The 15,121-nt window shown below is 39.5% G+C and overlaps 1 protein-coding gene across 1 annotated transcript; it reads left to right on the top strand.

Annotated features, from left to right (window-relative positions):
- The first annotated feature begins 4,253 nt into the window (after positions 1 to 4,253).
- Positions 4,254 to 14,704, top strand: KBTBD8 (kelch repeat and BTB domain containing 8). Its single transcript, XM_086755750.1, has 4 exons — positions 4,254 to 4,352; positions 6,572 to 6,782; positions 7,437 to 8,551; positions 11,054 to 14,704. The coding sequence occupies exons 1-4, from the start codon at positions 4,337 to 4,339 to the stop codon at positions 11,515 to 11,517; spliced, it is 1,806 nt and encodes a 601-aa protein (XP_086611876.1). The 5' UTR covers positions 4,254 to 4,336; the 3' UTR covers positions 11,518 to 14,704.
- Positions 14,705 to 15,121: the final 417 nt, after the last annotated feature.

Genomic DNA, 15,121 nt, shown 5'->3' on the forward strand with positions numbered 1-15,121 from the left:
TTGCTCCTGCTGCTAGGAAGTGGCACTTCTTGACATTAGCAGAGCCATATCTCATCAGGGTTCTTGTTTCTACCAGCCTGTCTCAGCAAGGCCAAATCCACTGTACAGTATGGGGTAATCAGAAAAGGCACTCCAATATCTGCCCCATTAATTGCCCCCTGCCAGTCTTCCTTCTCTTCTGATGTAATGCCCACTGTGCTCAGTATGGCCGGATCAATCGGCTTTGAAGGGCAACTTTCCCTAACGATCCACGATTCCCCCTACTTAAACTGCAGCAAGAAGTGTCTTTTTAAAGATTCTGCAAGAAATGCGTGATTTCTTGGAATCGCTAAACAAAACCCTCTTCTGCTTCAGTCAATGTATCGATGTATTAAATTATTGTGCAACTAAATTAATGTGCCCCTTGGTGACTGAATTGCAGAAAATGAGCGGTGTTTTATGCATTAAAGACAAACTGGTAAAAGATTGTTTTTCAAGGTTAGATTGTTCCACAGTGAGTATCAAGATTTTTTCCAATTAAAATATGAGGGGTTTTCACAGTGCAGTTGTATCAGCTGTATTACTTCTCATAGATTCACAGTATGAATTAAAATGTACAAGTAACTGAAGAATTGTAAATTTGGAGATTGCAAGTAATATTAATATTTTTACAAGTATTGTATTAAATTTTACAGTTAAACAATTTTGCTGGAAATTACTGCTTTTCTTTTTAACTCAAGAGATTCATTAAAAAAGTGACCGTTCTAAATGTTCCTATGAAAAAACAGAAGTCTTGTGAAGCTTCTGCAAACCTCACTTTCCTGTGTTTGGACTGCGCGGTGTCTGTTGGGGGGCAGGTTGGTCCTTCCTTTCATGATACCTTCCACTTCTCGGCGAAAAAACACCATACAGGGAAGGGCTAAGAAAAAAAAAGGAAAAGAAGCTGCAGTGACCTCTTCCTACAATTTTAAACTAAACATGACATACAAAATGGAAATATTCATGTGGATTAAAATTGTTCCCTTTCAAAAGCTGCTTAAACAAACCCTTATTAATATTTTTCTTTAAATGTTGGTCCAGCTGCATTTATTATCTTCATTTTACTGGCAGGAGAAAACATGGAACGTCTTGCCCAATACTGTGTAGCGAGAGCTGGATCCTCCAAAAGTGTTCTGTGCATCAGGAGCACTGGGGATCCTTCAGGCAGTTCCCTATCCAATGACCCAAACTAACAATTTGCTGAAGATACGAAGCTTTCTTGGTCCCTATATTGAAGGTAGATGAACCACAGTTTTCTAACTAATTTGTTCCATAGGTGTAGTGAAGAAGGGAAACATTTTCAGTAACTTCATTGTTTGTTCAAACTTTTTTTACTAGTATCTTCTAAGTTCTCAAATATCTGAAAAAGTGTGTATTTTTTTCATTTTCTTCTCAAATTTTTTCCTTCCCTTCTTTTCTTGCTTGGGATCATGACAAAGACATTCTTTATTCTGAAGGCAAGAATCTCAGAACAAGCAGTGCCAGTTCTGAGTTCATGAGCGGGGCAATGTTTCTAATAACTTAAAAAAGACAGACGTGAACTTTGTGTTCCTTCTCAGTTGATATTATTTCATTTTTATACTTGAACCTCTGGAATATCAAATGGGAAAAAATACTTTCTCCATCAAGTGTTTTCAGCTGTATGTTTTCAAGCTGCATCTGCAGGAATGATAAATTAGGTGTGAAATTAAAGCACAAGTGAAAGCATCCCAGTCCCTCAATAACTAGGCCATTTTGGATTCTTGCAAAATCTTAAAATGATATAATCAGTTTCAGTGTGTTGTTGGCCGGAAGAATTGAAAAAAAAAACCAAAAAACAAATGCAATACCAAAAAAACAGACTACCCGAAATTACTATAATATTGGTAAGAGCTTTTACATTGATATATCTCTAAGGGCTTCACAGCTCCTCATTGTCTCCTGGGAAGGCAAAATCCATGAAATCAAATTATTTGATTCACAGCATGCAGTAAATTAGTGTAAGCACCAAGCCAAGAACTCAATTTTCTGACTTCTAGTTCTACACTCAAGTACGGGGCCTGCATTGCCTCCCAGGCAAAACAATAACAGAACAGAGAAAGAAAAGGATGTGGCAGAAGGAAAGGGAGCTGGAATTCACTAAGTATCTTGTAATTTATGAAAGAACTGGTTCTAACATTAGTGTGCAATGCAAAGGCCATTTATAATACCTAGCTTTAGCATGCTAGGTGACTGCTACAGATTTCAGAGCAACTTGCACAGGCGACACGCTTGTCATTTTGCACCTGAGAGATTCACCAAATAATAATGGGTGAAAAAGCCTGGTCCCTGGACTTTCATGGGAGTGCAATACTGTGCTAAACCTTCTGAATGCTAAAGAAGGTTTTCAGAGAGGCGAGTGGGTGATGGCATATTACACTTGAGAAAGATTTCAGAGTAAGAGAAAGTGCTGATATCAATGCCTCTTAAAGAATATTTAAGCCTGTTTCTATGGCAATTTATTTGCTTCACCAAAAACCTTACGAAGGTAAGCTATTTCAAAAATAGCTTGCATTCCAAAGTACCGATTCAATGTAGTATCTATATTAAAGAACATTCTCCATTTCATTTCTGCATTTTGAACACTAATCCAACCTGGCCTAAGTGTCCACACCAAAGGAAATGAACTGTATCAGGCAATGTCATTTGCTAAAAGGTAAGAGTGGAGGTATTCTCCTTCCCTTCATTTTATATTTCTAGGGACAATTTCACAGGCCGTGCCATTGCTGAATGGGGAAATTGGAAAACTGCAGAATCGATTTGCAGACGTGAAGTTCTATTTTCTTTTACACCTCCTTCATCAGAGCCTCTATCATTCCTGTGTTGTGTAGCACTGTTATTGACAGCAGCCTGGACACCGCTGGTAATTGCTAAACTATGCCTTGCAAGTGAAAGCAAAACCACATAAGCTGCAGTCAGATGACACTGTGTGGTACTGTTCTTGCCTTTAAATTCACCTGATTTACAGCATTGGTAATGTACTCATGCTATGTTATTTCTGAGAGTTAAATGGAAATTTATTTTTTAAAAAGTCTTATTTAAAGTGTTTTTTGTTTGCACTTTTTTTCCTTGACTAAACTAACTTCCCAGCTAAAACCTGTATTAAATCTATTTTGATTAAAACCATAAAAATATATTGGACTTCTGAATGCTTTCACTGTTTGTTAATTCTTCTTTCATTAATTGCATTTCACAAAGAAGAAAAAAAAAACAAACCAAACCCTTTTCCACAACAAACTTCTGATAATGACTCAGTAACCAAGAACGAAACCAGTGGCTAGCTGTTGCAGAAAACTGGAAAAGCCAGTGACTATCAGCCACTTGATCTCTGGGACAGAGAAAAAACGTGCTTTGGGATGTTTAAAGGTCATCGGCAACAAAATGGTCGCTTGTTTGCTGGAGTCATTCAGCTGCTCTCTGTGTAGGACTGGTACAGCTGATCTGGCTGGCCACAGCGTGCTGGGAGGAACAAACAGTGGAAAAAGTCTTTTTTAAGACTCCTGGCATGACGAGCTTTCAGACTAAGTAGCCAATTATACACTTTTCATTAAAGGTCAATTCAGGCTCGCACAGCTCTGACTCTTGTGTCCAGACAGTGCCCTGGCCCTGACCATGTCCTTGCAGTGCTAGAACTGTGGCAGGCATTTTCTTTTCCCCTTTTCCAGTGTTTTTCCAGCAGCAGCCTTGGTGGCTGTTGTCCTCAGCCTGCTGGGCAGGCAGCTTCTGGGTGACACCTCTGATTCCCTTCAGAGCTCGGGGGTTTGCCCCAGGAGGTGCAGGTCAGCACGGCAGCGCAAGGCCTGATAAAGCAGAAATTGTAGGGCAAGGGGAGGGGATTTATTTATGCAGAGAGGTCATTTCTACAGGGTATTCCTGGAGAGGAGAGTGCTCTGCACCAAGGTACTCCAGCCTGTCCTCAGGGCCCTGCCTGAGGGCCCCAAAATGGCCGCTCCGCCCTGAGGTGCCCGCCTCCCGTTGCTACGCGACAGGCAGAGCCCGCCCCCCACAGCCGCCGCCTGAAAACTACAACTCCCAAGCAGCCCGCCCCGGAGGAACTACAGCTCCCAGCACGCCACGCGCCCCAGGGCCGGCTCGCTTCCGGTCTCCCGCACTACATTTCCCGGCAGGCAGCGGGAGCAGCGACCAATCCGCACGCCTCAAGTTGGTGGGTGCGAGGAGCGGGGTTGGCTTCCGCGGGAGTAAGCGGGCCGCGGAGAGGAAGCGGCGCAGGGGAAGCGGCGCCGGTGACATTTCCTTTCGGGTCGCCCCCCTCTCCCGCTGCCGGAGCGGGGCCCCGAGAATGGCAGCGTTAGGAGGTCGGTGTGGCCGGGCCACCGGGGCTGGGGAACGGCCTGTGGGGTGGAGCGCCCGGAGAGGGGTGGCTGGTGAGGGGTGTCGGGGCCTGTGTGGTGAGGGGTGTGTCTCTGGGGGGGCGCGGAGGGCAGGCGTGCTGGGGCCTCTCTGCTGAGCGGTGTCGGGGAGGGCTCCCCACGAGGGGTTGCCCGTAGGTGGGGGTGCTTGGGGTCCCTGGGCTGAGGTAAAGGGACGCCTGAGTGAGGGCCTGTACGTGGGGAGGGAGCAGCACCGCGTGAGGCGGGGTGTGCAGTGGTACCGTGCTTTGTTAGGGTGGAAGGAGGGCTTCCTGCGAGGGACACCCCCACGCTGTGGGCTGCGTGAGGGGAGCGGAGCCGGGAGGGTGGAGCGGCGTTGTCCGTGATGAAAGGCTTCTGTGAAGGTGGACATGTGGGGAGTGGAGAAGGGAGGGGTGTCTGAGAAATTAATGTGGAGAGTATTTGGGCGGAATGTCTGGGAGCAACAGGGTTAAAATTTTGAGGTGCAAATGAGAGGAATATTAATAGAGGAAAAAGATGCTTGGGGTGAGAGGGAGAAAATGAAGGTGATGAAAGTGACTGAGAAGATCTTCTGGTGTGAAAGCTGTAATGTGGATGGTGTCAAGGATTAAATAGGAAAATTGGAATACAGGGATGAGTATTTCAGCACTGGAAGCTGCCTTGATCGCAGTGCTTGTTGCTCGAATGACTGGCAGGGTCAGAGACAAACTGTTTTGCATCATTTTCACTGTTAGAAAGTGAATTAAACTCTTCTGCAACAGTATCTACATTAGAGTTTGGGGGGTTTTTTTGTTTTTTTTGTTTTTTTTTTTTTTTTTTTTTTTTTTTTGGTACATCAAAGCTTTGCTAGGTAGGAAGCCTTGGAACTGATCTAGCTATTATTTACTTGGAATTTGCTCACTAGTGATTGCCATTGTTTCTGAACAACTACAAGTACAAATTCTCCCCTTCCATAATGATTGGTTAGTTTTGAATGCTGGAACTCAATTAGTGTGATAAAGTAAACTCCCTTGTTGTGGAGCTTACGTTTAAGTACTTACTATTGTAGTTGGAAAAAAAAAAAAAGTGTTTTGAAGACTTTTCCTAACCGTACTTTGAAGAGACACTGACAAAATTTGGCCCCAAGCCTGCCATGGGAAATGTGTGCCCCACAGCAGATCCCTACTGATTTAATTGTGACTGTGCTCAAAGCTGTGTCTGAATTTTGAGTAAGAGAATCTGTAACTGCTGTATATCACTACGAGTTGGAATTTAAATCTCCTATTCATCACTAGCACTGTTGTTTGCTAACCTCTATGCCCCTTTGTGTTGCCCAAAATTTGTTGGAAGCGTTCTCTGTTGCAGTCAGCAGCTTTACCTGATTTGCAGCTCTTGCCACCTAATGTTTTCCTTTTGAGCTCTCCTTTGTTGTTGTTGTTGCGTAAAAATACTGTTGCTATTACGAAACAGATTTTTGTGCTTGAGATATTGCTCAATTTTTACTTTGGGATTTACTTCATTAGGCATATCATGTTACTTCGAAGTGCATGATCCACTTCATGTGTTTTCACAGTGATATGCGAGCTCCTTCATACCTGAGTAATTTTAAAGGGTGATTGTATTTTATTTGTGAAGAAAAACGTGTAACCCTTATATACAAATTCTACGTGAATTTCAGTTTGCCCAGCCTACGTACTGTAGGGCTGTTTCTTCACGAGTCTACGCTATTAGCCATCACTTGTGTAAGTTAGGAGCCAGTTTCCGTTTCAGTGTAAAGTTAAGGACGTACATATGGGCTTGCGTAATGGTGATGTCGTTTGGGGGCTTATTTTATTCTTCTGCATTCTTTGTTTTTCCGTTTTATAAGTTAGCATTGTGATTCTTGGCTTACTTTCCCCCCCTGCTCAGGGATATGTAATAAATATGAACTATTTATACGTTTTTGGGTTTTTTTCCTTAACGTTGATGGATGTAATTTTATAGCTTAATGGTAACACATGTGTACATTGAGGTATCTTTATATCTTTACTCATCCTTGAAAAAGTTAGGCTTGATGGATGGTGACAGTGAGGAAGTATGGAATCTTAATTTGTAGTAATTCTTGTTCATGCATGTGGGGTTTTTTTGTGTGTGTGTTTTTTTGGGGAATTATTTTATGTTTGTTTGTTTGTTTTTTGTTAAATAGTTTCAATTTTGTTTTGTAGAACCCAGTAAGTTTTCACAAACACTGAACGGAATTCCTTCTTCAAACACAGTCACCAGTGGAATGGACCCCTTCCATGCTTGTAGTATTCTTCAACAGCTGAAAACCATGTATGATGAAGGGCAACTGACAGATATCGTAGTGGAAGTGGATCATGGGAAAACATTCTCCTGTCATAGGAATGTTCTTGCTGCAATCAGTCCTTATTTCAGGTACAAATGTCTATTGTTCTAGTAGTGATCAAAAGCAGAATTATAAGTTATTTTCATTAAATGAAAATTTTAAAATATCACACCTATACTAATATTCCATGTAACTGTTGATAAAATAGAGCACCTAGTAAGTAAAGATTATTATTCTCTTAAGGTAAATGAATTATCAGTGACTGTTTGTCAAAGGAGAGTTTCGTTGGAGAAAATGTCACATGATTTAAAAAAAAAAACCAAGCAAAAATGCCTACAGTATTAAGGGTATCTTGGATACAGTAACAGCATATTTAAACTGCTTGTTTCCTTTTAAAGCTGTATATTCTAGCATGCTGGAATATGCATATGAAATAACATGTTGAAAGTTGAGTGCAAAGACTTGGATATGTCAAGAACTTTGCTTGTAAATGAGTGAATTTTAATGTGGAATTAAGGAGATAATTAAGCAAGAAATTCCAACTTGCCACTTTTGTTTCAATAAGTCTGGAACTGATCTTAAATTCAGATGCCCAAACAGGGCAGGGTAGCATCAATGATAAATGTATTTGTGCTGATATAAGGGCAAACGCATTGGGATTAGCTGTACAATAAAATTTCATTTCTTGTACCTGTAGTTAGAAGGTAATAGCAAATAAACTGCTGAATATTTTTCTTTCGTAGATCTATGTTCACTAGCGGCCTTACAGAGAGTACCCAGAAAGAAGTTCGTATAGTTGGTGTTGAAGCAGAGTCAATGCATTTGGTATTGAACTATGCATATACCTCCAGAGTCGTGCTGACAGAGGCCAACGTTCAAGCTTTGTTCACTGCAGCCAGTATCTTCCAGATCCCTTCCATACAAGACCAGTGTGCTAAATACATGATCAGTCATTTGGACCCGCAGAACTCCATTGGGGTGTTTATCTTTGCTGATCACTATGGTCATCAGGAACTCAAAGACAGATCGCAAGACTACATTCGTAAAAAGTTTCTGAGTGTCACCAAAGAGCAAGAATTTCTTCAGCTGAGGAAAGACCAACTGATAAGTATACTTGACAGTGATGATTTAAATGTAGACAAAGAAGAACACGTTTATGACAGCATTATAAGGTGGTTTGAGCATGAACAAAATAAGAGAGAAGTGCACCTTCCAGAAATATTTGCCAAATGCATCCGTATGCCTCTGTTGGAAGAGACATTTTTAGAGAAAATCCCTCCCGTGTTTGCACAGGCTATGGCCAAAAGCTGTGTACAAAAGGGACAACATAGTGCCAATGGCTATACACAACGGCTTGGAATGACCGCTTCTGAAATGATCATATGCTTTGATGCTGCCCACAAACACTCAGGAAAGAAGCAAACAGTGCCTTGTTTAGATTCGGTCACAGGGAGAGTGTTTAAACTATGCAAGCCACCAAATGACTTGAGGGAGGTTGGAATTCTTGTATCTCCTGATAACGATATTTATATTGCGGGTGGTTACAGACCAAGCAGCAGCGAGGTCTCCATTGACCACAGAGCAGAGAGTGATTTTTGGATGTACGATCACTCTGGCAATAGATGGATTCCGAAAGCTCCTTTATTGCGAGCCAGAATAGGCTGCAAATTGGTTCATTGCTGTGGTAAACTGTATGCAATAGGTGGGCGCGTTTATGAAGGAGACGGGCGAAACTCACTCAAGTCTGTGGAGTGTTACGACAGCCGAGAGAACTGTTGGACAGCTGTCTGTCCAATGCCAGTAGCAATGGAGTTTCATAGTGCTGTGGAATATAAGGATAACATCTATGTTTTACAGGGTAAGGTGTTTTGACTGACTATGTGGTGTTTTGTTGGAAGTGGGGACTGTTTAATCTCTCTGCGCTCTCATAAGGACCTTAGAAAACTCAGATTTCCTGGACATTTAAAGAGTGCACTGGGACAACGTGGTGGGTGGAAAGCTAGGGAGAGAAGTGGGTGAGGAAGAGCGAGGTTGCTGCTTGAGTTCTTGTGTCCTGGGAATGTGTCGTGAAGTTGCAGTATTGAGTTATTGCAAAAATGGCAGTTTTGGTGGTGGTCTAAGTGAACAGTAGAGTATTAAGTTTTACTGTGAAAATGATTTATTAAATCTTCTTTATCTGGGTGAAATGCACTAATATTGAAGAAGAGATACTGTCCTGTGAAAAAACACTTTGCATTTTATTTCGCTAAACCTGTGAAAATTCCTGGTGACTTTTAAAAGTCAATTAACCACTCCAGGCTTTAGTTTCCTGCCCTACCCTGCTTTTTGAAGTCGTCCTGGTAACTAAGAAAATGGATTTATCTCTTTGCAGTTAGCTGTTTCTTTGGTCAGTAATTCTAGTACTGCCTTTACATCCTTTATTCTGGTAAATGATCAGACTTATTGGTGTATTAGATACTGATTCTTAAATAAATTAAAAGGATCATTGTGGGGCTAGAGCAAACAATTTATTCTTCTCCATTTTATTTATGGAGATCTTCTATAAAATATTTATTTGTATATATTTGTGAGCCATATAGACCAGTCTCAGCACTTTTAAATGTAGACTGCTATGAGGCTGTAGTAAGAGTCCCAAGAAGTGGAAAGAAAGGAGGGGGGTTGGCTTGGTTATTTTTTGCTATGGGTCACTTCAGTAAGCACTTGCAGAAGTTGGGGTCTTAGATCCATACCAGGTTCCTCTTTGAGTCACTCTCCATACAAAACTGGACCACAGGAAAAACAGGATAGAGAATGCTGTAAGGTCTTTGTTATTTACCGGAAAGTCAACCTCATTTCTTGACTTTGCATTCCTGCTGCTCAGTAAGGGTGGTGGGCTTCCACATGATTTGCAGTGAGTTTTCTTCTTTTATTGTTTCTGTATCAAGTTTGACTCTCCTTGGTTGTGGCTTTAAATAATTCTGTCACACCAGCAGGTTTTCTCATTCTCTCTTCTATTGGGTCAGAAATCTGCTTTCGATGGTTAAAAAGGAATTCTGAAGAATATTTAACTTGGTGGAATATTTGTCCATCCTTTAAATGTTTCCTAGAACTGCTAAAAAGTGGATATTATTATAACCTGTAGAATAAGAGTGCGCTAATTCTGTGCTTCAGTGGTTTAAATGACAACTCAATGCTTGTATAAGTAAGCAGGCTACTTCACTGTGCTAACCAGCAAATTAAAAAGATTTGTGTTACGGGAAACAGGCAACTGTTCTATTTGGCTATGGTAGGTAAAACCTGGATTCAGTTGCGCTGAAGTAGTACAAGAAAGTTAACTTTCAATAATTTTTCTACAGACAGCTCGTAAGTTTGAAGTAGTCATTAAGGATTGAGAGTGTTAAAATGCTAACAGAATGCAAGCATCAGTTGAAGATTATTACACTGTGGAACAAAAATGAATAATAAAAAATGTATTATCTGTAAGACTTAATCTCTTAAGCGATGTTCCACCCCTTTTACTGTATTATTGCTGTATTCTTTGTTATACTTGAGGTGCTCGGTTACACGGCAGCTTGGTTAAAATTCTTAAAATAGTCATTTGAAATTATATATGACTTGAATTATGCTAATATTTGGCAAATGTTAGACCTTTCTTCCCCTGGGCTTTCTTTACAAAAGACAAGCTGGTCTTTATCCATGTTCTTTTCATCAAGTTTGTAGAGCGTGAGCTTCCTGTTGTCTCAACTTCCATTATCTACAGTCTGTAGATGCTACTCTCTGGAGTCAACAGAAGAGGTGTCCTATAACCGAGTCCCAAAACTAGGGATGAATCAGTAGCTTCATGCAAGTATTCACCTGGCATTCTTTTAAGCAAATCAACCTGAATGTGTAACCCAGCCACCTGCTACGAGTGGCTTCAGAATCTATGCGTGGTACAAGGTACAATTGTTTGCTCAGGTTTAACAACTTTAAAGCACTGAATTCTGAGACTTCACAGTCTGTAGGTGACACGTTGTGAAGATGTTAAAGAATGAAACAAATACTTCAGACATTTCAAGACTGGGATCTTGAAAGGTTTTGTCCCAGATTATTAAGCATGGTTTAGAAGTAGTAAAGCATAGCTAGGAAATATGTAAAACGTTGTATTTCTGATATGCTTCAAAACTCAAAATAGTTTTACTCATCCTGTTCATATTTTGTTAATGCACTTGGATGAAAGCAGGCAATGGTGCTAGGTTTTTTGTTACGGGATCAAGGCTTTTAAAAATTGGTAGACTGTTTCTGTCTGTGGAAGAACATGCCTGAAAGCTTAGTAGCTGCAGAATTGCTGTTCTGGAAACAAAGCATAAGTTATGTTTTGTTTTTTCCTCTCTCTTTTCAGGGGAATTTTTTCTCTGCTATGATCCTCAGAAGGATTACTGGGGGTTTTTGACCCCAATGACTGTGCCTAGAATCCAAGGCTTGGCAACTGTGTACAATGACTCCATCTACTACATAGCTGGAACCTGTGGAAACCATCAACGTATGTTTACCGTAGAGGCCTATGACATCGAACAAAATAAGTGGACTCGAAAAAAAGACTTTCCATGTGATCAGTCCATTAATCCGTACATAAAACTCGTACTCCTCAAAAATAAACTCCATCTGTTTGTCAGAGCTACTCAAGTCACTGTTGAAGAACATGTTTTCAGAACCAGCAGGAAGAATTCACTCTATCAGTACGATGAGGTTGCTGACCAATGGCAAAAAGTATACGAGACTCCGGATAGGCTCTGGGATTTAGGCCGGCATTTTGAATGTGTTGTTGCTAAATTGTATCCGCAGTGTCTTCAGAAAGTTATTTAATTTTTTTTTCAGTAACAGGCCTTAGTGATTTCAGTGGTAATCTGATGCTAGAGAAAATATGTCTTAAAAGAAAACAAAGAAATTCTGTCAGTATTTATTGTAAGCTGAAACAGACAGTTTTTTGTATATGGGGATGGGTGCTCTTTAAAGGTTGCAGTCTTGGGAGGGAATTATTGGTTCAGTTTCATATTTACTGATATTTTCCTGGGAAATGAGAAGGAGGTTACAAAGTGCAATTATCAGCATTTTTTTTCTGGTAAACACTTAATCATGTCATACTAGAGGGGTGTTTTTGTGGTAAGAGCAAATTAAGTGGAAGAGCCAGGATAACTATGCACTACAAGGAAAGAAAATCTAGCATTAATAGCTAAGGATGTCCGTGATGTTTTGAAGTGACTTTTTTTTTTTTTAAATACGGGTAACATTTGAGGCAATATCACTAAGTTGTGGGTTTGGTGGCTTTTTTTTTATTTTTAGTTTGAAAGTACATAGAGGAATGGTAGATCCTGATTCATAATAACCTTTTTTTCTTGTACTGTTTTTTTTAAGTCTGCTAAGATGTTTGTGATGATATTTGTGCACTACAATTTGGGAGAAAAACTCAAGTCAGAATTGGAACATGGGGTACCTTTGCCCCAGGCAGAGGCCTGTTTGGATTATTGTACCACTTCCTGGCTGTGGATTTTTGTTAAAATTGAGCTTAATGATAGGGCGTGAAAGAAAATCCCAACACCTGTTTTCTGCCACATAAATGTAGTGCTGTGAAAACATTTTTTAACACTGCTTAAAACCTTTTTTTCATCCCATAAAGGGCTTTAACCCAAAAGTTGATGGTGCTAGTACGTTTTTAATACTTGTGTGTCTGAAACGGGCTAGCCTTGTGCTACTGTTTAAGACAGCCTGTTATTTTTCATGGAGTGTGTGTCTGTCTTCAGGCCCTGTCCTGTCATCATATTGTCTTTTTTAACATAACATTTTTACTGCAGTGGTGTTCTTGCACAGAATGGTGACAGGATATGGCCTTAATAATATTGATTTTTCTCTTTTTTTTTTTTTGTTTTTTGTGTGGAGTGTTCATTCTGTCTCCACTAAAGTACAGTGCTATGTGCAGAGCTGACATGTGCTCCAGTAATTTGGAAAAGTTTGGCTTAACTTTACAAGTTGTTTTTCTTTTCTCCCTGCAATCAAGCCCTCAAATATTTTATATTTAATTCTGATCTATAATGTGAAAATTTGCACTACTGAGCTGTCTTCATTGTCCGGGGTATTAAAGCAAAATTGACAATAAGTGTCCATGGCTTAAATAATCTTAGATACAAATATAGAATAGGGATTCAACATATTGCAACACTTTTCTCTATGTATTTAACATTTAGCTTATTTTTTAAAAGTAAGTAAGTTCAAAGTTCAGCGTCTACTTCAGTAGTGAAAACCGCATTTAAAGGGAAAAGATTAATCCTAAAACTCATATAAACTGTAATTTGCCAGGTTTAATTTGTTACACTTCTAATTTTTGCGCGGCTGCAAATATGTTATCTTACTCTTCCCTATTTTCTCAAATTCACCTAAGGAAACCAGTTAACTTGAAATGGCAGTGGCCATCACTGGCTGTAAGTGCGTGCTTACCATTATCTGGCTTAACAGCTGATATTTCAGTAAGCCAAATATTTAGCTCATTGTTTATCCCCCTGGCATGGCTGAGGATTTGGATAATGTTTGTTTACTATGTGATCTTACTGTTCCCAAATGGTATCTTTCTAATACACGAAAATACTCGCCTGGTTCTATTTCTTAATTCTTGCACAAAACGTTTAAAGGGCAAAAACAAACAAAAAAACTGTGAAATGAAAAGAAAAAAAAAAATGCCTCTTTGCATTACATACCTCATCTTCCAGAGATTCACCAAACCGCTTCTTTCAAATGCGAGCGCCTGATTTTTTTTTTTCTGAAGTGAAGTTGACAATTCTTGCTAAGACTGCGTTTTCCAACAGTGTTGAGGTGTGTTGTTTCTTTGTTTAGTTTTCTTCTATATATCCATAGCCAAGAATAAGAGGTGTTTTTTTCTAAAGTACAACTAATTTCATTTAAAAAATTATCCTTAGTCCTTGGCTAGCTCTCTTTGCGCTGTTGTAGGCCTCTAGCTGCAAGCTTTCTGAAGCACCCTCCCTAACAGTGTTGCATTTGTGTGTAAAAGCATTTTTTTTGCAAAGTGTTATGTAACTTTTTTCTGGGTTTTTGTTTGTTTGTTTTTTTTTTTAAGCTTGGTTGAATATTTACAAGACTTCTTGCTGCTTTTTGACAATCTTCTATATTTATTTAGTAGAACAAATTTCAATATATTACTTGAAACTATGAAATAGAATTGAGTTAGCAATTGACTGGTCATGTGATGTATAGAAGTACAATATGCTGTGGTTAATTCTGCAGTAGGTTTGTTAATTTTGTTTATCTGCACTAAAGTACGAAGATCTCCATTCTGTTTAACCATTCAAACTGAGGGTGTGATCCAAGTCTGTAATGTGTTTAAAAGCTAAATCCTGGAACTTGCCGTGGGAGTAGAATATACTAAATCTTGTGCGTGAGGAGTTTGTTGAGACAGTAATGTAGCTGTGACATTTTGCCAATTTTTAAATGCTTCTACGTTTTGCTGAAAGTCAGATTCCTGGTAAAGTTTTGCTTTAGAGTCAGGCTTACGTAAACTTGCACAGCACAAAAAAAAAAAAAGCACCAAAGGTACTGATAGTATTTAAACAGTAATCTGTAAACTTTCCCCACTTGGTATTTTTTCTGCATTCATTTATTTCCCTTTATTAAATGAATTTCTAGCATTGTAAGGACTTACGTGAGTGTAAATCTCTTTTTCCAAAATTATTAGTTACTTTAGAAGGAAAAATTTTTGTAACTTCCACTTGATTCCATCAGTAAAATTTAGAATAACTAAAAGCAATTTTGGTGCACCAAACATGCAGTGTGTGTATGTTCTACAAGAAATCGAAGAGCTCCCTGTTCGTAAGGCTGTTTAGAAATGGCATCCAACATTCAGTGCTCAGGTATGTTAGTAAGAAGTACTGTAGTCCTCTGAGGGCAAATGTGTGGATTTTTAAACATTTTGCCATAATTGCACAATTTTGCATTTTTACTTAATGTCATGTTATGTTTCTTAAAATAAACCTATTGTTGAAATACAGTGGAGTTAAGCTGGTTTTGTGATAAATCTCTTGCATGCATTTTAGTAGAGTAAATTTCTGAAAATTAGACCAATAATATAACTTTTAAATGCTTGTTCAGTTTTTCTATTTCTGTACTTGTATGTCTCAGCTGTATGTGATGTCACATGTTTGGATTTTTTTTTTTTTGGTTTTTTTTGAGGCAGCACTGCACGGTTGCTTGAGGTGGAGGGTGCTTTGTTCTGCTTTTTTTGTCTCACTCCTTGTGGCTGTTCAGGTCTAACTTCTCGTTTGTTTACACACAGGTGACATAGTCTTTCCCCTTCACTTCCTCCATGCCTCTGGCTGGAGCTGACATCCCAGCAGGAATGTCAAGCATGGCTTTCCAGTCTGATAGTACTGTATATTGGAAAACCCTGACAGACTTTGTACTGAAT

The sequence above is a fragment of the Chlamydotis macqueenii genome, chromosome 10 (assembly GCF_036417535.1).
Source record: "Chlamydotis macqueenii isolate bChlMac1 chromosome 10, bChlMac1.mat, whole genome shotgun sequence".
In the NCBI taxonomy this organism is placed as follows: Eukaryota; Metazoa; Chordata; class Aves; order Otidiformes; family Otididae; genus Chlamydotis; species Chlamydotis macqueenii.

Excerpts from the sequence above, each read along its gene's own strand:
- KBTBD8 (XM_086755750.1), top strand. Across the intron at positions 6,783-7,436 it reads GCAATCAGTCCTTATTTCAG|ATCTATGTTCACTAGCGGCC; the intron begins GTACAAATGTCT and ends TTTCTTTCGTAG. Across the intron at positions 8,552-11,053 it reads TAACATCTATGTTTTACAGG|GGGAATTTTTTCTCTGCTAT; the intron begins GTAAGGTGTTTT and ends CTCTCTTTTCAG.